Source organism: Hylobates moloch, unplaced genomic scaffold (assembly GCF_009828535.3).
Source record: "Hylobates moloch isolate HMO894 unplaced genomic scaffold, HMol_V3 SCAFFOLD_13, whole genome shotgun sequence".
NCBI lineage: Eukaryota > Metazoa > Chordata > Mammalia > Primates > Hylobatidae > Hylobates > Hylobates moloch.
The window spans coordinates 30,228,486-30,251,198 of NW_026652288.1; the positions used below are offsets into that span (position 1 = coordinate 30,228,486).

A 22,713-nucleotide genomic window follows, 5' to 3' on the forward strand; every position below is an offset into this window, starting at 1 on the left:
CCTGAGCTCAAGCAGTCTGCCCACTTTGGTCTCCCAAAGAGCTGGGATTGCAGGCATGAGCCACCATGCCTGGTCAGGCCTGTTACGTTTTTAAAGAGATCCTCTATGGTAGGCTGAAAATGGTTCTCTAAAATATTCAAGTCCTAATCCTGGAACCTGTGAAATGTTACCTTACATGTTAAAACAATGGTTTTTGTAATTAAATTGAGGATCTTGATGCCTAGGGCACTTATCCTGGATTATGTGAGTGGTCCCTAAAAGCAATCCTGTGTATCTTTATCAAAGTGAGGCAGAGGGCGATTACACATACAGAGGAGCAGGAGGCAGTTGGACCAGGAGGTAGAGATTTGGCCACAAGTCAAGGCATTCTCGCAGCCATCAACAGCTGGAATAAGCAAGGAACAGATTCTCCCCAGGAGCCTTTGGAGGGAGTGTGACCTTGCTTTTGTTCTAATGATACTGCTTTCAGACTTTTTTTGGCCTCTAGGAGTGGAAGAGAGTAACTTTCTGTTTTAAGCCACCAAGTAATTTGTTATAGCAGCCATAGGAAACTACTGTACACGCTAAAGACAAAAGGGCTGTGTCCCTTTTATTAAACCAAGAAAGATTCATTCATTATATTTACTATGTTAATTATTGTGAATGGCACTTAATTCTTATCTACTTTTTGCTAATCACCGTTATTTATTGGTTCTCAGTGTTGAATAACAGGCTAAACACTCTACCAAAATGACGTTAAAATGAAAATAGGGAAATATTTTGACTTTAAGCCTGGAAAGTGAGTAATTTAGAATCATTTATATTATTTTGAAATTTTCTTTTGAATTGAGGACAATAAAGTCTATTTATTTCTCTTATTAGTGAAGTAGCATGAAAGAACAAAAGTCTTCTTTAACCGAAAGAATTTCAAGTCCATTGCATTTTGTTAAAACTTTCCCCCTATTGTACAAATTTTATTTTTTTCAACCATGTGGTAGGTTATATAACTGTTACAATTAATTTTTTTCTGACATATAATTTCTTATATTTTTGATAAAGTAACTTTAAAGTTGTCTAGATAAGTTGTATTTTTTCAGTTTGCTGACAAACTATTTTTCTTGCTTTATTAAAAATGATTAATTTCCTAATTCTGCTTTTACCTATTTGATAATTCTTTATTGTATTAGAATTGTTAGGACTTTGGGACTTTGTAAATTTTTTCATAAAGAACCAAGCTCATTTTAAAGTTCTGTTGTTTTTTCTGTGTTTTCTTTTTTTTTTTTTTTTTTTGAGACAAGGTCTCACTGCCACCTAGGCTGGGCTCCAGCTCCTGGACTCAGGTGATCCTCCCACCTTGGCTTCCCAAAGTGCTGGGATTGTAAGCATGAGTCAGTGTGCCTGACCCTTTCTGTGTGTTGTTATCTAATCAATCATTTTTACTGTCATCCATATTTCTATTTTTGTTTTTTAATCACACCTTTTATTTTAAAATTTTGACTGCTTGATTTTAAAATTTGGATTGCTTAGTTTATGTTCTGTTTATTTAAATATTATTTTAGAAAGTATTTCAGTACAGCTTTGAATCCTGTAACTTTTGGTATGCGATGTCCTTATATTTTTTCTAAATATTCTGTTGCATTGGTTCTAAACATTGATGAATATCAGTCTCAGCTGGCAGGCTTATTAAAAATGCAGATATTCCAACTCTACTTAACACTCTGGGTATAGGGCCTGAGCTTCTGCATTTTTAACAAGCTCCCCACCGCCCAGTAATCTGGATTAACATCAGCATATGGGAACTACAAGTCTTGTATATTTTTAATTTTTTCATTAATTCAACAATTATTTAGGAAGGCTTAAGAATTTCAAATCAGTAGGGTTGTTTCTTCTGAATTACTCTTAGTTTTATTGTGTTGTAGTCAGAAGCTTGCCCTGCAAATTTTTTTTTTTTTTAATTATACTTTTAAGTTCTAGGGTACATGTGCACAACGTGCAGGTTTGTTACGTATGTATACATGTGCCATGTTGGTGTGCTGCACCCGTTAACTCGTCATCTCCTAATGCTATCCCTCCCCTCTCCCGCGACCCCACAACAGGCCCCGATGTGTGATGTTCCCCTTCCTGTGTCCAAGTGTTCTTATTGTTCAATTCCCACCTATGAGTGAGAACACGTGGTGTTTGGTTTTTTGTCCTTGCGATAGTTTGCTAAGAATGAAGGTTTCCAGCTTCATCCATGTCCCTACAAAGGACACGAACTCATCCTTTTTTATGGCTGCATAGTATTCCATGCTGTATATGTGCCACATTTTCTTAATCCAGTTTATCATTGATGGACATTTGGGTTGGTTCCAAGTCTTTGCTGTTGTGAATAGTGCCGCAATAAACATAATGTGTGCGTGTGTCTTTATAGCAGCGTGATTTATAATCCTTTGGGTATATACCCAGTAATGGGATGGCTGGACCAAATGGTATTTCTAGTTCTAGATCCTTGAGGAATCGCCACACTGTCTTCCACAATGGTTGAACTAGTTTACAGTCCCACCAGCAGTGTAAAAGTGTTCCTATTTCTCCACATCCTCTCCAGCACCTGTTGTTTCGTGACTTTTTAATGATTGCCATTCTAACAGGTGTGAGATGGTATCTCATTGTGGTTTTGATTTGCATTTCTTTGATGGCCAGTGATGATGAGCGTTTTTTCATGTGTCTGTTGGCTGCATAAATGTCTTCTTTTGAGAAGTGTCTGTTCATATCCTTTGCCCACTTTTTGATGGGGTTGTTTGATTTTTTCTTGTAAATTTGTTTGAGTTCTTTGTAGATTCTGGATATTAGCCCTTTGTCAGATGAGTAGATTGCAAAAATTTTCTCCCATTCTGTAGGTTGCCTGTTCACTCTGATGGTAGTTTCTTTTGCTATGCAGAAGCTCTTTAGTTTAATTAGATCCCATTTGTCAATTTTGGCTTTTGTTGCCATTGCTTTTGGTGTTTTAGACATGAAGTCCTTGCCCATGCCTATGTCCTGAATGGTATTGTCTAGGTTTTCTTCTAGGGTTTTTATGGTTTTAGGTCTAACATTTAAGTCTTTAATCCATCTTGAATTAATTTTTATATAAGGTGTAAGGAAGGGATCCAGTTTCAGCTTTCTACATATGGCTAGCCAGTTTTCCCAGCACCAGCACCATTTATTAAATAGGGAATCCTTTCCCCATTTCCTGTTTTTGTCAGGTTTGTCAAAGATCAGATGGTTGTAGATGTGTGGTGTTATTTCTGAGGGCTCTGTTCTGTTCCGTTGGTCTCTCTCTCTGTTTTGGTACCAGTACTGTGCTGTTTTGGTTACTGTAGCCTTGTAGTATAGTTTGAAGTCAGGTAGCGTGATGCCTCCAGCTTTCTTCTTTTGGCTTAGGATTGACTTGGCAATTGCCCTGCAAAATTAATTGAAATTTCCATTATGGTCATTTGTAAATGACCTCCACTGTGGATAGTTGGAAAAAAAAAATAGCCATTTGATATATATCTGTTTTTTTTTATTGAGGTGAAATTTACTTTACAAGAAATTAAGCATTTTAAAGTGGATAAATCAGTGACATTGAGTACATTCATGTGTTGTGCCACCACCACTGCTGTCTAGTTTCAAAACATTTTTATCACCTCAAAGGAAACTGTGTACCATTAAGCAGTTGCTCCCTTCTCCCCAGCCTCTGGCAACCACCAGTCTGCTTTCATTTCTATGGATTTGCCTATTCTGAATATTTCATATAAATGAAATTATGCAGTATGTGACCTTTTGTCTTCTTCACTTAGCATAATGTTTTCAAGGTTTATTTAAGTCTTTGAGAAACTGCTATTTTACATTCCCACCAGCAATATATGAGGGTTGCAAATTTTCTACATCCTTACCAATGCTTGTTATTTTCCATTTGTAAAATTGTGCCCATGCTAGCGGGTATATAGTGATATCTCATTGTGGTTTTGACTTGCATTTCCCCAATGATGTATGATGTTGAGTAGCTTTTCATATGCTTATCAACCATTTGTATGTTTTCTTTGGAGAAATATCCAAGTCCTTTGCTCATTTAAAAAAGTTATTTGTCTTTTTGTTGTTGAGTTGTAAGAGTTCTTTATATATTCTGGATACCAGACCCTTGACTTGTGAATTTTTCTTCCATTCTGTGGGTTGTCTTTTCATTTTCTTGATGGTGGTCTTTCATGTGCAAAAGTTTTTAATCTGGATGCAGTCCAATTGATTTTTTTTTCTTTCGTTGCTCATGTTTCTGGTGTCATATGTAACAATCCCTTGCCAAATCCAAGGTTGTGAAGATTTACGTTTGTTTTCGTATAAGAATTTTGTAGTTTTATCTTCTGTGTTTAGGTTGTTGATAGATTTTGAATGAGTTTGAGGACACCTTCATTCTTTTGCATGTTGGTATCCAGTAGTATCATTTGTTACAGATATTGTTCTCTCTCCATTGAATGGTCTTTGCACCCTTGTTGAAAATCAGTTGGCCATAGATGTATGGTCATAATTCTGGACTCTCAGTTAATTGGGCTACAGGTCTCTTCTTTTTTTTTTGAGACGGAGTCTAGCTCTGTCACCCAGGGTGCAGTGCAGTGGTGTGATCTGGACTCACTACAACCTCCGCCTCTGGGGTTCAAGCGATTCTTCTGCCTCAGTCTGCCGAGTAGCTGGGACTACAGGTGCCTGCCACCACACCTGGCTGGGACTACAGGCACACGCCACCTGTGCCCAGCTAATTTTTTGTATTTTTAGTAGAGAGCCAGGATGGTCTCAATCTCCTGACCTCATGATCCACCTGCTTCGGCCTCCCAAAGTGCTGAGATTACATGTGTGAGCCACCGCACCTGGCCCTAATTTTTGTATTTTTTAGTAGAGACGGCGTTTTGCTATGTTGGCCATGCTAGTCTCAAACTTCTGGCCTCAAGTGATCCACCTGCCTCAGCCTCCCAAAGTGCTGGGATTACAGGCATGAGCCAGCACGCCCAGCAAGAATCTGCATCTGATTGGTTGGGTCAGGAATGAAATCACACGAGTGTCAAAATGGTCCTGTGTGTTGAGTCAGTTTCAGGTGGGGGTTACAGGGCCAGTTGAGTCAGTTTCATGGTATGAGTAACCCAGGTGGCATCAGTTGGTCCACCAGAACATGAGGTCTGAAAAATACCTCAAGAATCAACCTTGGGTTTTACAATAATAAGGTAATCTATTGGGGTAATCGGGGAAGTTACGAGTCTTATGACCAGTGGCTAGTGACTCTTGTCTAGTAAGTAATTACAAAAAAGACAAATTAGAAAATAGTGTCTTATTATTTAACTATGCTTAAGTCTTAGCAGAATTCAGGCTCCTACTGTAATCCTGACCTTGTGTCCTTTTGTTATTTTTTTACAAAGATGGTTTTGGTCTCTAAACAAGGAGGGGGTTAGTTTTGGGAAAGGACTATTATCATACTTGCTTTAAAGTTAAAATATAAACTAAATTCCTCCCATAGTTGGCTTGGCCTATGTGCAGGAATGAACAAAGACAGTTAGCTTATGAGGTTAGAAGCAAGATGGAGTCAGCTACGTTAGGATTTTCTCACTGTTATAATTTTGCAAAGGCAGTTTCAGTACCACATTGTTTTGATTACTGTAGCCTCTTAGTAAGTTTTGAAATTGGGAAGCATGAATCCTCCAACTTTGTTCTTTTTCAGTGTTGTTTTGGCTACTTGGAACCACTTGCAATTCCATTCATACTTGGTGACTGGCTTTTCCATTTCTGCAAAAGTTATTGGAATTTTGATAGAGATTGAATTGAAACTGTAGATTGCTTTGAGTAGTATTGCCATGTTAACAGTATTGTCTTTTATTTATTTATTTTCATTTTATTTATTTATTCTTTTTTTTTTTTTTTTTTCGAGACAGAGTTTTGCTCTGTTGCCCAGGCTGGAGTGCAATGGTGCAATCTTGGCTCACTGCAACCTCCGCCTCCCGGGTTCAAGCAATTCTCTGCCTCAGCCTCCCGAGTAGCTGTGATTACAGGCGCCCACCACCACGCCTGGCTAATTTTTTGTATTTTTAGTAGAGACAGAGTTTCACCATCTTGGCCAGGATGATCTTGAACTCCTGACCTTGTGATCCACCTGTGTTGGCCTCCCAGAGTGCTGGGATTACTGGCGTGAGCCACTGCACCCGGCCTATTTATTTATTTTCTAAGACAGAGTCTCACTATGTTGCCCAGGCTGGAGTGCAGTGGTGTGATCTCAGCTCACTGCAACCTCTGCCTCCCGGGTTCAAGCGATTCTTCTGCCTCAGCCTCCTGAGTAGCTGGAACTACAGGTGTGTGCCACCATGCCTGACTAGTTTTTGTATTTTTAGTAGAGACAGGGTTTCGCCGTGTTGCCCAGGCTGGTCTTGAACTCCTGACCTCAAGTGACCCACCCGCCTCAGCCTCCCAAAGTGCTAGGATCACAGGTGTGAGCCACCGTGCCTGGCCAGTATTGTCTTTTAATCCCTAAACTTGGTATATCCTTCCATATATTAGATTTTCCTTAATTTGTTAATGTTTTGTGGTTTTCAAAGTGTCTTTTACCTCCTTGGTTAAATTTATTCCTAGGTTTATTCTTTCGATGTTATTGTAAATGGAATTACTAATTTTCCTTTTGGTTTGTTTATTGCTGGTGTATAGAAACAGTTGATTTTTGTGTGTTGATCTCGTACCCTTCAACTTTGCTGAATTTATTAGCTCTAGTAGTAGTTTTGTGGGTTCCTAGGGATTTTGTATACATAGGATCATGTCATGTGTAGATTCTTCCTTCTGATTTGGATGAATTTTATTGCTTTTTCTTGCCTAATTGTTCTCACTAGAAATTCTAGTACAATGTTGAATAACAATGGTGAAAGCAATCATCCTTGTCTTACTCCTGATTTTAGGGGGGAAAGCTTGTAGTCTTATCCCTGAGTATGAAGTATGAACATCATTGTCATGAACCATTGCTGTGGGTTTTTCATAGTGCCCTTTTCTTTTAAATCTTTAACATTCTTCTGAGTGGAGTTAACTGGAAAACTTTAAAGAAGCTAATTTAAATTTTTTGCTAGTTTATGGGACATAGTCTCAAAATTGAGAACAGAAGAAACATTCACATGGTTGTAATTTTTGTCGTTAGGGCTTACATGGGCAAGAAAATACAGAAAGCATTTATGGAAAAGGAGTTAAAAGGAGACAAGACTTTCAGAACTCACTGAATAGAAGGTTCCACTTGTTTATTTGGTTTTACTCTCTAAACTGTTGGAGTTGACAATTAAGCCCCTTCTAAGGCTTTACTTTTTGTCACTGGCTTGTAAAACTGGAAAATTTGCCCAGATTAAACCTTTTAATGTTTTATTTTGTGTTAATTTCTTTCTTGATTTGAGATAAATGTTTATAAACATCAACCAGTTTTTGTTTCTGAGGCCTACACTGGAGGAAAGGACTGTAATGACTAATGTTGCATCAGAAATTGCTCAGACAAGTGGACACTTTTTCTTTTCTTATAAAAGTGGAAGTGCCCCTAGTGTCAGAATGCACATTATTCTTGCATTCGGTAAAGTGTTCTATTGTCTTTTTGTAGTCATTTTAATGACATTCAGATAGGTTTTATGCAAAATATTTATGGTAGGCCAGATCTTAAAAATACTTTTTGCAGGGAGTCAGGAGGTGATTACCTTTCCGGGTAAAATTTTCAGTTTTCCTAAATATTTTTAGGAAGAAACCCAGGTTCTACTACAATATTTTGTCTCCACAGGTCTTGCCAGTCCCTCCTACCTGCCCCCCACAATACCTTGTAATGGAACATTTTGTGCCATGTCTAGCTAATGCATTAGTTGAAACTTTTAAGTCACTGTGATGAGGAAGAAAAAAGATTGGCTGTGGATAGTGTGTTGCAACTATTTTTGCATTAAATCATAATTATGCCTTTCTATTTTCTCTGGAGTTGAAAAAAAATGATTTGTTGTCTCTGAATATAGTTGATATTTGTGTATCGTGTATCCATGGCCTCACCAGCCAGGGGAGAGATTTCCATCTTGGAAAATAGTTTGTCTGGAGTGAATGTTTCTGATTAATTCATTATGTGTATATGAAAATTATATATGTATGACAATTACATATGTTAGACAATTATATGTGTCTAACTATATTACATATATAACTACCATGTTACAGTTGCATATGCTATATATGAAGACATATATATGTGTGTGTATACATATATATAAAGTTCTGAACAAGAAAGGCAGCTTGTGTGCTTCTTATAGTAAAAGGAATCTGAATCTATTACGATCTTTCTTTTAAGTTAGTGTCCTTCGGATAAGGAGAGCAGGTAGATGGAAGAGAACCTGGTAGGCTTAAAAGCCATCTGATTCTCCTGATTTGGGTCACCCGCATCTGGAACATCCTCTTTAATTTGGTTATCAACATGTTTTTTCATCCCTTTATTTCTTCTATAATTCCTTATAATCTTGATAATTTATGAACCTAAACAAAGACTTTTTGTGTTGATTTCTTCAGTGACATAAAAATTAACCTACTTCTATGGATGGATAGATGAGCATGGATGCATTCTATGGAGCAGAGTCTACCAAAATTATATTTTTAAATCATCTGAAACAAATTGTGTTATTGGATTGACCATTTTCCTCAATTGTTTTAACTGTTTACAGGGAATGAAGATGAGTGGGCAACAGGTTGTGGTTGCTAGAGTCATGTCTTCATCATTATCCGCAGTCTGAATATTGGCTCTGAAGGTTCTGAAACCTGGTTTCCTAGTTTTATGCAGTGCTAATTTATACCAGTGAAATTTATAAGGGATTGATTTTCAAAACCCAAAGGCTTGTTTATTAGTTTACATGGGCAGTGGACCTTTCCAGTCCAATTCGCTGTTTGGATTGTTTTTGTGTTGGTATCTGAGTATCAAACAACATCTTACCAATAATAAGAAAACTGTGTAATGTGTTAAAGATAATATAATGACTTATGCAGCTATGAAAATACATGTGTTAAAGAAAAACTTATAATCAGGGAAGAAGGCAAATGTTATACCTGGTTCAATGGAAAAGTAAAATAACCCACAAATTTATATGGAGTAAAGAAATGTTGAAATGGACCCAAGTGGAGACAAAACTGGTTTGTTGGGGAGAGGGAGCTGGGGAGAGGCTCAGGAGGACAACTGAACCTGCTCCCTGACAGGATAGAATTTACATGTCCCTCAGTTAACCCATAGTCTACAGTGTTGTAAATAGCTCCCATCAAACAGAATCTGATAAAGTGTAGAGGTGTGCTATAAATCATGCCTAGCTTTCCATCAGATTTTTCTCTACATATTACTGTGAATTGCAGTGAGTGGGGGTTAAAAAATTTTTTTTAAATTTAAGAGACAAGGACTTGCTGTGTTGTCCAAACTGGGCTTGAACTCCTTGATCCTCTTGCCTTAGCCTTCTGAGTAGCTGGGAATACAAGCGTGTGCCACAGATATTTGAGTACAGTTCTGGATCCTCTTTGAGCATGATGAGCTTTTAAAATTGTACCATTACCTGGTTAATGAATGAACAGTTTTAATGATTTGGTTTTAAATAATTTAACTTTTTTTTTTTTTTTTTTTTTTTTTAAATAGGACCTCACTCTGTCACCCAGGCTGGAGTGCAGTGGCACAATCTCAGCTCACGGTAGCCTTGACCTCCTGGGCTCAAGTGATCCTCCTGGCACAGCCTCCTGTGTAGTTGGGACCACAGGTGTGCGCCACCACACATGGCTAAGTTTTAAAAAATTTTTTGTAGAGATGAGGTCTCATTTTGTTGCCTAGGCTGGCCTGGAACTCCTAGGCTCAAGCAATTCTCCCACCTTGGTCTCTCAAAGTGCTGGGATTACAGGCATGAGCCACCACACCTGGTCTTAAATTTGTTAGTTATACACAGATCTAGGTTCATATTTACCTTGCTAGTCTTTTTTTGTGTGTGTGAGACAGGGTCTCACTGTTGCCCAGGCTGGAGTGCAGTGGCACAATCATAGCTCATTGTATCCTTGAACTCCTGGGCTCAAGTGATTATTCTGCCTCAGCCTTCCAAGCAGCTGGGATTACAAGCATGTGCCGCCACCACCACTGGTTAATAAAAATTTTTTTTTGTAGAGTCAGGGTCTCACTGTGTTACCCAGGCTGGTCTAGACCTCCTGGGCTCAAGTGATACTTCTGTCTCAGACTCCCACAGTTCTGGGATTACAAAATCGAGTCATGGTCCCTTACTAGTCTTACGGAAACTTATAATTTTCTTTTTGGCACTGAGTCTTTTTTGGATAGCTGGTGGTGACTTGAAGGCTGGCTGCAAGGGGCAGTATTAAATGTAATCTGGTATTGTATGCTTTTTTTTAATAAACATGTGACCATTAAAATTGCATACAATTATTGGAGGCTATATAATCTGGTTGGAAAGAGTCCCAGCTCTATGATAATCTGGATTACTGACCTATACAACAACATTTGCAATTACTATGATTTTTGACCTAATTTGTCAGAATCTTCATTTTAATTCATTCTGAATATTTTAATGCATGTTTAAATAGAATAATTTTTAAATTGGCATGCCTATTTTATGCAACTCAGCCCAGTATTTTTCTTTTAACCAGAATAAATGTCGAATGATTCCTTCCTTTTAGTGATTCTTTCTGATACCATTTCTCCTAATATGTGATGCCCTCTAGTGAATTCAGCCTTTCAGAAATATTTTGAGAAGCAAGATTTTGAGAAGATTTCAGTATAATGAAATCTCAAGGAACATTCTAATAATTAGAACTATTCCTTTATGCTTTGTTGAGATGCAAGTTTCTCTCTCTATAAGTGTTCAAGCGAAGATTTGATAATCCCCTATGAGTCTTACTGTTGAATAGAGTGAAACTTTTCCAGATGACTTCTGAAGTCTTCTTCAGCTTCATGGTTCTAGCTTCCATATAAACCAGTAGTCTTCAGCCAATAAATATTGAACATTCACTGGACCTTAAGCACTGTCCTGGGGGGTCGTGAAGGTTCCAAAGGTAGTATAGGTCATAGATGTGATTTCAAGTAACTAATGCATCAAGAGGATGAAATAATAGTAGCTAACCTTTATTGAAGATTTACTCTGTTCCTGGAGCTGCTGAAGACAGTTTACTTTGTCATTTAATCCTCACAATAGTCTTTAAGTAGCTACCACTTTTAGTCCAATTTATTTGTGTAAATATTGGGACCCAGAGAGGTTAAATAATTTGCCCAAGGTCACACAGTAAGTATTGGAACCAGGACCAGTTTATGTAAAATAATAGTGGGTAGGAGGTGAATGGCAGGCCAGCGATCAAAGTTTCATCTGTCTTTACAGCCACTCCACATCACTTGAATTATCACCTGATTTCCATCTCTGCTCAGATCCGCCACTGCATTCGATTCTTACAGGAATGCAGGCCCTATTACTGTGCATGCAGGGGATCTAGGTTGCGTGTTCCTTAGGAGAATCTAATGCCTAATGATCTGTCACTGTCTCCTATCACCCCCAGATAGGACCATCTAGTTGCAGGAAAACAAGCTCAGGACGCCTGCCGATTCTACCATTATGGTGAGTTGTATAATTATTTCATTATATATTACAGTGTAGTAGTAATAGTAGAAATAAAGTACACAATAAATGTAATGTGCTTGAATCATCCTGAAACCACCCCTTCCCCTGCCCCTGCCATCCATGGAAAAATTGTCTTCTATGAAACCAGTTCCTGGTGCCAAAGAGGCTGGGGACTGCTGGCTTACAGGCTGTCAGCTCCCTGAGGGTGTATTTAGTTGTCTATATTAAGCTAGCTCAAATTACTTTTGGATACTTCTTTACATTGTCATACTTAAGTGTGTGATTCTGTTATTAGCTTCAGTCACAGAAGTGATAGTTAATAATTTGTACATAAGTTTTGCAGTTCATTTTAATTTTTGGCCCATAGGGTATTTTACTTACTCTAAAGACTTACTTGATAGAATGACACAATCTTACCTTCTTTTTTCTTTAAAACATCCATTCTTTGATGTTTAGTGAATCAACTGCTCATTCCTGTGCCTAAGAATCCTTGGAGGGCATTTATGACTTGTAGGTTTCTTTTGATTTTCAGAGACATTTACCACCCTCTTTATTGGATTTTAAGGCTAGGATAGCTGTTGTCCTTTTCGTTTTTATCACCTAGACTAAATAGAAATCGATTTCTCCATTTGTAGGTAAATTAATTTCATCAAATTCGAGCTAGCCTTTTGATGCCTTGGATTGTACCTGTTTGTGGTGTATTCAGGTTAGTGCTTGTTGTATGGAGAAAATATAGAATACATCTTCAGTCTAATTACTGGAAAGATAATGTGAGCCTTAAAGAAGAAAGGAATATTATATTGTGATATATAAGGTAGATCATTCTCATTTCTGGAAACTTGTTTGGTGTCCATTTATGAAATGGTTTGTTTGCTCCAAAGTATCTGTATATAGCCTCTAACTGGCATACAACTAAGTCACAGATTGTGACCCTAATGGCCTGAGCACCCCTTAGGCTTCATCTCTCCCTGATTTCACTTCTGCGCATACCTAAAGACTTGATGTTATCAGCATATCACTTATCTTTCCATTTAGGCTATCCCTGAGTAATGAGAAGGAATGTGAGAAGAAATTAAATTGGAGGCTTTCCTAGTGAAAGGAGAGACACTCAGAGGTGGCCAGCCTAGGATTTTAAGAAGTCTGGAAAGATTGAGCAGGGCTCTCGAGAAGAATGTTTTAATGAAAGTAGGAGGTTAGGAAAATCCTACCTGACTCCGTGCCCGTTTTGGTAAAAACAGAACAACTTTTTAAGACTTCTTGAATTTTACGATTTTCCTTCTATTTTTCTAATATCTCTCTCTCCCCCCTGAAAGTTTTTCTAGCAGTGAAAAATCTCAAAGGTTTATTTAAGGGATAGGAATTAAGGAATTTTGTGGTCTGAATTCTGTGGCCCAGGATTTGGGAACGTAAAGTCAAAAGTGTTAGTGAGGGATTTAAAAAAAAAAAAAAAGCGTAAGCCAGTTACAGAAGCATTTGGAACTGGGCCTCCCACAGTTTATGAGTTAACACGAGATTGGGGTGTTAGGAGATAGTTTTATAAATAATTATTTGAAGTTAAGCATTTATTCATAGTGGTTAAAGACTGTATTGTTATTAGTGCTATTTTCAGGTACATTTTTGTGAAGTTGGCTTTTGTAGGCTGACCTGAAAACTGATCACTTTGTATAATATAATTTTTATGGGAAAATGCATTCTGAATTCCCAACAGCTGATTTAAATGCAGAGTTTTAGAATGCTACCTGCTCGTAAATTGGGACTGTTTTCTCTGTTCATATTCTGATAGAATTCCCAATTTGGTACATTTCTAATCTGGGAAACAAAATTTTATTTGACTGTAGATGAGGTAAATCTCTATAGAATAGTTATATGTATAAAAATAAGTTACTTCTTAGCTGAGTGTAGTGATGTGTGCCTATAGTCCTAGTACTTGGGAGGCTGAGATGGGAGGATCACTTGAGCCAGGAGCGGTAAGCCATGATTGTGCCACTGCACTCCAGCCTGGATGACAGAATGAGAACCTGTCAATAAATAGGTAGGTAGGTAGGTAGGTAGGTAGATTTAAAAAACCAAACATAGACACACATACACAAATGAAGTAACTTTCATAACCAGAAACTACAGTAATCTTTGGCATAGTATTTGTAACTTAAGACTTGGTTTTGTATTGTGCAAGATTTTTTAAAATCTTTAGGTTAAGATTCAGATGGACTTGCTGACTTGTGTTACATTGTAAAAGGGGAATCAAGCCTCCTGGGATATACTTGGGTTGCCCAATTGCTGTGTTTCTTTAAGTATTTTTTTCCCTTTTTAGGGCCTTTGTTTCTTCGTCTACAAAATAAGAATGTTCATAATGGCATTATTCATATAGCTCAAACTTGAAAAATACACAGATGTCAAACCGAATAGATAAATACATTTTGGGATATTTATACAGTGAAATACTGTACAGCAATGAACAAGAAGAAACAATTGTGACACTTACTTGTTGGGGTGAATCTCACAGACATGTTGAATAGAAGCAGCCAGATGCAGTAGAGTATATACTTGTTTTTTGTTTTTTATTTGCTTTGTTTTTTTTTGGGGACAGGGTCTCATTCAGTCATCCAGGCTGGACTACAGTGGTGTGATCATAGCTCTCTGCAGCTTCCAACTCTGGGGTTCAAGTGATCCTCCTGCCTCAGCCTCCCAAGTAGTTGGGACCACAGGCGCATGTCACCATCCCCATCTATGGAGGATCGCTCAAGCTATCCTCCCATTTTTGTAGAGATGGGATCTCACCATGTTACCCAGGCTGGTCTAGAACTGCTGGGCTCAAGCAGTCCTTCTGCCTCAGCCTCCCAAAGTGCTGAGATTATAGGTGTGAGCCACCACACCTGTCTGTGTATATGTTTGTTAATTCCATTTAGATAAAGTTAAAAGACAGGTAAGACTACTGATGGTCATAGAATTCAGAATTGTGGTTACCAGTGGAGTAGTTAGTTATTGGGAAGGGACATGCATGAAGGAGGCTTCTGGGTTGCAGGCAATACTCTGTCTCAATCTGGATACTTTCTAAAAAGTTTATTAAGTCATATACTTAGGATTTGTGTATTTTACTGAACACTACAGTTTTAAGAAGGCTGAAAGTATGTACCAAAATGAAACACACACAAAAAAAGTAAAAGAAACAAAAGATTGACTGGATTGGGAGCCAGGAAAACTGAGTTCGGACCTCAGCTCCACCACTGAACATCTGTGATTTTAGGTAACTCATTGACCTCTTTGCCTTAGTGATTGTATCTCTAAAATGGAAATAATCCTTGCCTTCTGTATTTCAATCAGGTTAAACACTTTCATCCTTTTATACTGTATCTCATTACATCATAGAGATAAACCTTTGAAAGCACATTGGAGGCTATTAAAAATATTCTGGATGTAAAATGACATTATTTTCCTGTTAATACTTTTATATTTGTTGTATTAGTATTCTGTTTGATAAAAAGGACCCCATATAAAAGTAGCAAAAGGGCCAAAGACTGATCAGCTGAACTACATTTGTTACACTTACCTTTTGTGTTTTTTTCCAGACAGGGTCTTGCATGTTGTCCAGGGTGGAGTGCAGTGGCTTGATATTGGATAGCTCAAGCTATCCTCCTACCTCAGCCTCCTGAGTAGCTGGGACTACAGGTGTACACCACCATGCTCGGCTAATTTTTATATTTTTTCTTTGTAGAGATGGGGTTTTGCCATGTTACCCAGGCTGGTCTCCAACTTCTGAGTTCAAGTAGTCTACCTGCCTTGGCTTCCCAAAGTGCTGGGATTACGGGTTTGAGCCACTGCGCCTGGCCTATACTAGCTTTTGAATTCCTGGAAAAAATATAAAATGACAGTATCAATTTATCTGACTTTTTCTCTTTTTTATATGAAGCCCTCCATCAAGTAGAAATTGAGCTCTTTCATGGAGGATATGATGCTTCATGCTTGTAATTCCACCTCTTTGGGAGGCCTAGGTGAGGGGATCAGTTGAGGCCTGGAGTTCAAGGCTGCAGTGAGCTGTGATCCCATCACTGCAGTTTTAGCCTGGGCACTAGAGTGAGACCCTGTTTCTGGGGTTGGGGAAAATTCGAGCTCTTTCAAAGTGTGCTGGGGTTTCTTGCTGAGGATATAATATCAATATGGTCCTTATTGTATGGACCAATATCAATATGGTCCTTACAACTACAGAACTATAGAACGAAGATTCTAGAGGGAATGACAGGTGGAAAACAAGGAAACAGGAAAATGACAGGTGGAAAACAAGGAAAATGAATAAACAACTGCCGGCTGTAATGAGAGCCATAAACGAAGCACTCAGGACTGAGACAGAATCACTATTGAGGGGAACTTGCTTTAAGTGGTGGTCAGCCTTAGTGAGAGCTTGTTTAAGGAGTTGACATTAAGCTGACACCTAAAACCTAAAGGAAGAAACAGAGGTAGTGAAACAAAGTCGGAGAAGGTATCCTGGACAATTTGCACTAAGCCCTGAGGTGGGACGTGGGCTGTTGGAGAACCTGGCAGAAGAGGTTAGTTAGCACGGAGGTAGAAGGGGAGTGGTAATTCGATTTTTACTCTAGGCTCAATGGAAAGCCGTTAAAGGCTTTTAAACTGGGAAATTATGTAACTGGATTTACATTGTAAGATTACACGCAAGTGTTGGGTAAGTAGATGAACCTGTGGGTCTGCAGGTAAGATAATGTGTTGGAGATATTTTGGTAATATCAGCATAAAGATAGCACAAAGGAAGAGGGACGAGGAAAAAGATAGAGAGAAGACAACTAATGTCTGAGTGATAGGAAGCCTCAGCATTTAGAGGTCTGGTAGAGGAGGAGGAGCCAACCAAGCCAACCAGGAGAGAAGGATCACCGATGTCAGAAGAAAACCTGGAGAGTGGTGTCACAAAAGCCAAGAGAGGCTAGCATTTCAAGGAGGAAGTGGCCATGCGTGTGGAATGCTGCCAAGAGGGTAGAGTAAAATGAGGACAGAGAAGTAGCTACTGGATGTGGCTACATGAAAGTGGACTTTTTTGCCAAAGTGGTTTCAGTGGAATGGTAGAGGCCGAAAGCTGACTAAAGAGGGAAGTTGACTGAAGAGGGAGTGGGAAGTGAGGAAGCAGAGACTGTGTGTGTAGTTAATGATTCATTTCTCTGGGCAATCAGTTTAGATCTATACTTTGCTATAGATCTATTCGAGGAGTATTCCAGGAGTCTTAAAAACCCATTCAGTAAAGCCTAGGGGTTTGCATTATCCATAAATGGCTGTAGGAACTTAGTATTGGCCTTTGACTTCCAATAATTTTTCTTTGATTAGCATTTAATTGTTAATTTGAGAGATTCTGAATTTTGTAGGAGGCTTCCATGTATAGCAAAGCTGAGTATTCAATCTGTTAACTTCTAGAGAACTAGTATTATAAATAAATTGAAACTTGGATTATTTACCTTTTCAAGAGAAGTAATTATAAGCCTTGAAAGTTATGCAAAAACTATTTCATCTTGAAACACTTAGAAATTCATTTTGGTTTTTGTGATTACAGTGTTCAGTAAGACAGACATCTAAATAGGGATTGCATTTGGCAGTTATGTACATGTTCTTGTTCTAAACTAAGCACTGTTTCTGTGGTTTAGATTTTTCCTTTATAAATAGAATTTTAATCAGTGTAGGTTAGATTTTTTTCCAGGCATGTTATAATTAGCACTGGCTACAACTTAATCCTAAAATGTGTATAATAAATCTAATAATATTTTATAAGCACTCCTGCCGTTAAATGAAAGCAGATAGGAATTATTTGAATATTTTTAAAAATCTCTAGTATATATCTTTCCAAAACTGTGTGGAAAGAATGTATGGCTATTTAAAAAAAAAAAGTTAATACATAACTTGCTTGGTCTTGTCACCGAGAATGATGTTACTTATATTTTGCAGCCACATGGTCTTATATGCCATGACAGCTCATTCATATATTCTTTTGAATATACTATGTAGTAATGTAGTTACTGGAAGAAAAAGCATTGCTGTAGGATCTACTTTCCAAATGTGATATGTCTGCCAATTTAGGCCCACTGCTTTAGGAGGCTGAGGCAGGAGTATCACTTGAGGCTAGGAGTTCGATTAAGAGCAGCCTGGTCAACATTGTGAAACCCTGTCCCTATTAAAAAATAAAAAAGCAAAACCCAAACAAACCTAAGGACAAGCAGTTTGGATTACCGGAAATTATTTAATAGTATGGTTAAGAAGTACCCTCTCTGGTAAGATACAGTTGGCGTCCAGTCTCAGCTTTTTAGAATCTTAGATCATCAAAAACAAGGAAAGTCGGAGAAACTGTCGTAGCCAAGAGGAGCCAAGGGAGACGTGATGGCTAAATGTAATGTGGTATTCTAATGGAACCCTGGTGCAGAAGAACATGAGATAAAAACTAAGCAAATTTAAATAAATTTGGACTTTAGTTAATACAAATGTAATATTGCTTCATTAGTTGTGACAAATGTATCTACTAACATAAGACATTAATATTAGGGGAAACTGAGTATAGAGTATATGGAAATTCTGTCCTGTCATCACAATTTTAAAACTTCTCTAGGCCAAGCACAGTGGCTCACACCTCTAATCCCAGCACTTCAGGAGGCTGAGGTTGGGGGGATCACTTGAGCCCAGGAGTTCGAGACCAGCTTAGGCAACACAGGGATACCCTGTCTCTATAAAAATAAAATAAATAAAATTAAAACTACTCCAAAGTAAAAGAGTTTATTAAGAAAAAGAACGTATTTTTATAACCATCTTTAGAAAATACAACCTGTCACGCTTTGTAACTCTGATTATATGATTCAACCTTAGTAGATCTCACTCTTTATCTTTAAAGTGAGGATATAGTGTGTCTACCTCCATAGGGTTGTTCTGAGGATTTAATGAAGCACTGCAAGCAAAAGGGCCTGGCAAAGTGTCTGGCATAGTGAATGCTCAACAAATGCTGCTAGTGATGATGAAAACTCATCTGTAATTTTTTTTTAATGTCTGCATAAGCAAACCCACATTCATACATTTTGGTTGAGTATAAGAGATCTGGCATTGCAAACCAGACCCAGTTTAGGGCCTAGACCTACCATATCCATTTCCAGTTGTCTTAACTTGAATTTAAAACTAAAACTCCTAATGGATTTTAAAGGCAATTCTACTTTATTCTCAAGCCTTAAATTTTATGGGCAGCATAGTGAATGGGAACGAGTATTGAACAGGAATTAGGAGACCTGACTTTTAGGCCCCAGTTTGCCACTAAATAGTTCAATGATTTGGGGCATTTTTTTTTTTTACCTTTTAGAAACTTCATTTTCTCGTTAGTAAAATGAGAATGTTGAACTGCATGCTATTTATTTGTGAAATTGAGTTACATTGATATCTAAGTGAGAAATGTGCTTCAGAGCAGTCACCTTAGAGGTTTTGTCTTCCCAGGTGGCCTCCCAGGAAAATTAGTCTATTACCCATGTTTACATCTCATTTTGGACCAAATATAGATGGCCCTGCTTGCTGATCCATCATATTCTCTGTATTAGGCCCCATGAGACTCTTTAATTGCTTAAAAAACTCAGATTCGCTTTCAGAGTTTGGAGATTTGTTACCATTCATTGAGGAAAACAGAATGTGCTAAAGGTTCTGCAGGGATTTTCCATAAAGGAGTTCTAAAAATATTGTAAGTATTGACAGCATTGTGGGAATAAGTATTGTGGCCTTCCCAAATCAGTCATTTTGAAAGCCACAGGGCTCTTTTGGAAATAATTCTGGTATTATTATTATTTTTTAGTGTATTTACTCATTGTACCATGTGATTCTAGTTTTGAGACTTTTATTTTAAATTTTTAGGGTTTTCTCAGTTTCATTATAACTTCCTGGCTTTGCCATTAACCAATATTATTTTATTGTAATTTTAAGATAATAGCACTAGAAAAGTACTGTGGGCAAGAGCTATGTTGTGCAGAATAAAATCTCTAATGCAGATCTAGTTTCTGTTTCTTTGTCCAGAGCTTAGAGGAAAGCTTGGCCACACATTCTATAAATGTTAGCCATCAAATTTTAATATGACTAGAACTATTATCAGAGGGTTTAACTGTATGTACATTTGACAGTGTAACATTTAGTAACATATTTGACAGTTTGAAAAAAGTGATTTCATTTTAAAATAAGTTGAACTATTTATCAAATATTTCATTTTCCGTATGTGTTTTAAATTGAATTTCAGTGACCTAAAATTCTGTTTGTAGAAATAACTTTGCACGTCTTTTACTATGGTATGGTATGGTATGGTATATGTGTGTTAAATTTTTTAAAAACAGTAACTCACTTAAGCAGAAGGTTTATTAAACCCTGACTAATTAAATTATCCAAACATTAACAGACTGCTATATGGTACTAATACTGGTTTTTGTAATATTATTAAGTCACTTAGTGTGATCTTTCACCAGTGAATAATTGCATATTTTCCATGGAAAATATTGTGATAAGAGATACATACTACTATTAGAAACCATTAACTTTAGAAATTATCAGCAGATGTTTTCCATGCATGGTTGGCTTTAGCTGAATAGTTTTAACCTGACTAGAAAGATATATAGCTAACATTTACATGACGTGTTTGGAACTTAATGAAGCACTACTCTAGGCTTCCAGTTAATGGAATTTGTACCGTTTTAATTTTTTGGACAGCTTTTTTCTCTATTTTTAAGGCAGTGTCGTGCAGTGTCATCTTTTTCAATACTTGCCATAAGTGGTATGTAAGGAAGAAAGGTTGAAGAAGTGATTTTTTTATAGAACTATGATTTTATTAGAGGTTAGGAATTTGTCTTAAATAAATTCACATTTCCATTGTCATAAATAGTTGCTCTTAAGAGTTCATTTTTTTAAGATTTAAATTTAATACAATTTAATAAAAATTTAATAAATTTAATAAAATTTATTTTTATCTCATAGTTGAATGATGACATTTGAATTTCTCTAGCAAAAAGAGCACTTTACTTTCTTCATTGCTATATTTAATGGTAACTCAACATTTTCCTGTGTAACCTGTAGTAAAGAGGAAAATAGTAGATTATGCCATTTTTAGGTGAAAAGTAGTTCCTTTAGGAATGGAACTTTGGATTAATGCTACAGGAACATTGGGATTAATGCTATAGCAGATTGTTTTTAGCATGCTAATTTACTACTTTCTTAAACTTCCTTTTGGGCTTTGTATTTGTCATAAATGTTATATGTTTATAGAATAGTTTGAAATTGGGTTCAGAAGAGTCAGATACCTTTCTACTTCAGCATATATTTTGAGTATAGTTTATATATGTGGTCTGGTAAGCCTTTCTGCTTACTCCCTGGTAACTCTTGTTTTGTATATTTAAACCCGTATGGCTTTTAGGACTAAATCTTTTCTAATTTCCAAAGCAATACAGGCTTGTTAGAAAATATTAAACCACTAAAAATACATGATAAACTGGAAAGTGATGGTAAGTCCTCATTGCCTATGGGATAAAGACTGATTTTGTTATAGTCAGGAAAGAGCATTACCTTAGAAAGAACTTTTGACAGCCTTAACTGACCTGTTAAAAAAATTTTTTAATATAAAAATTAAAGCATTAAATTTTTATGTTATCACATTATATGTAAGTTACAGAAGTTGAATTATAACATTTAGCATTATTAACAAGATATGAACTTGTATTTATTCTCATTTCATTGTAGAAAGGTGGAAAATTTGACATATATTGGGGATTGGTTTTAAGTTTAGTGTTTGAGAACCACTGACCTAACCACCCTTACTCTTCTCTTGCTGCTCCCCAGAATATAACCAATTTGTCCTCTCACTCTTCCAGTGTACTGTTAGTTAGCCTTGATTTACTTGTTTTTGTTCATGTGGTTCCCTCCTTCCCAGTTATGTGCCACCCATCCTCCATTGTTCATTTTAAATCCTGTAGTGGCAGAGACTACCAAATTCCTACGAGAATTTGTCCTTTTCATCCTGAACCTGGAGCTAGCTAGCTCTTGTGACTGAGTTCTAGCCAATGGGATATGAGTGGAAAATGATATGTAGTGTTCCTCCACATTCTTTCCTTTTTTGCTGGGTGGATGTGTACCATGATGTGAAACCAGGGAAATGCAGAGCCACAGTGCAAGCAGCCTAGGTCCCTGAATGACTATGTAAGAGAATTGCCCCACCAATGTGAGCCTTCCTCCTCCACCCTATGATTATTACATATGCAAGAAGTAAATTACTGTGTTAAGCCATTATGTGTTTGGTGCTATTTGTTACTTCAGTTCCACCTACTATAATAACACTACTTTTTCTAGGAGGTAGTTCCTGACTATGCTAGTTCACCTAGATTATCATTTTTTTCTCCTAAAATTCTATGATATTTACTAGGTATTGTTAATTCACATTTTTAAGAACCAAAAACAAAGGCAGAAAAAAAGATGGTATGCATTTAATTTATACATGTCTTGCTCACATAGATGGTAGGCCTTTGGAAGAAAGTGACTTTGCCTTATAATTCTTTTGTATTTCCCATGGTACCCAGCTAAGGCACTCAGTAAAGACTTGAAAGAATGCAAAGTTGGGAACCAATCTTTAAAGCATAGATACTGGAGTCTGCAATGGTGGTAAGTTTAGTTAACTTCATTTATTTTAGTTTTCTCTGGTTAGACGTCCTTCATTATAAAGGAGAAAAATGGTATAGAAAATCCATAATTTAATAAATTGAAACAAACATAAAATAGTGACATTTGTAGTAGGGCAGCCATTTCTTCTTTTCTCTCTTTCCCTTTTTCCCTTCTATAAACATTAAACTTTTACAGTGTGTCATGTTCTGGGCCCTGGAGGGTATAGCAGTTAATACAACAAACTAAAAATCTGCCTTTCAGAGTTAACAGAAAATAAGTAAAACATTTGAAATGCTAAATACAACCAGTCCTGAGAAAAACAGAGGTTTAAGGGTGGGTGGGCAGCAATGTGAGTGGTGCTTGAAGTGTGTTAAACGGGGATGAGATGTGTTAGGTGGAGTTGAAGTGTGTTACATGATGCTGGTGTTATAATTTAAGTTGTACAGTCAGCAAAGTCCTGTCTGAGAGAGTGACTCTTGGGCTAAGT

General features: G+C 37.2%; 1 protein-coding gene across 6 annotated transcripts in view; it reads left to right on the forward strand.

Moving 5' to 3' along the window:
* Positions 1–22,713, forward strand: part of LCLAT1 (lysocardiolipin acyltransferase 1) — a 201,969-nt gene that overhangs the window by 23,968 nt on the left and 155,288 nt on the right. Inside the window, exons 2-3 of one of the 6 annotated variants that reach the window (XM_058426476.1) lie at positions 11,521–11,579; positions 12,218–12,288. The exons of 3 other annotated variants lie outside the window; for them this stretch is intronic. In XM_058426476.1, coding sequence (XP_058282459.1) covers positions 12,254–12,288 — 35 coding nt within the window. In that variant the 5' untranslated portion in view covers positions 11,521–11,579; positions 12,218–12,253. Of the gene's footprint in view, positions 1–9,613; positions 9,732–11,520; positions 11,580–12,217; positions 12,289–22,713 lie in introns of all 6 variants that reach the window. 2 more of the 6 variants (XM_058426477.1, XM_058426478.1) reach the window with 2 other exon arrangements.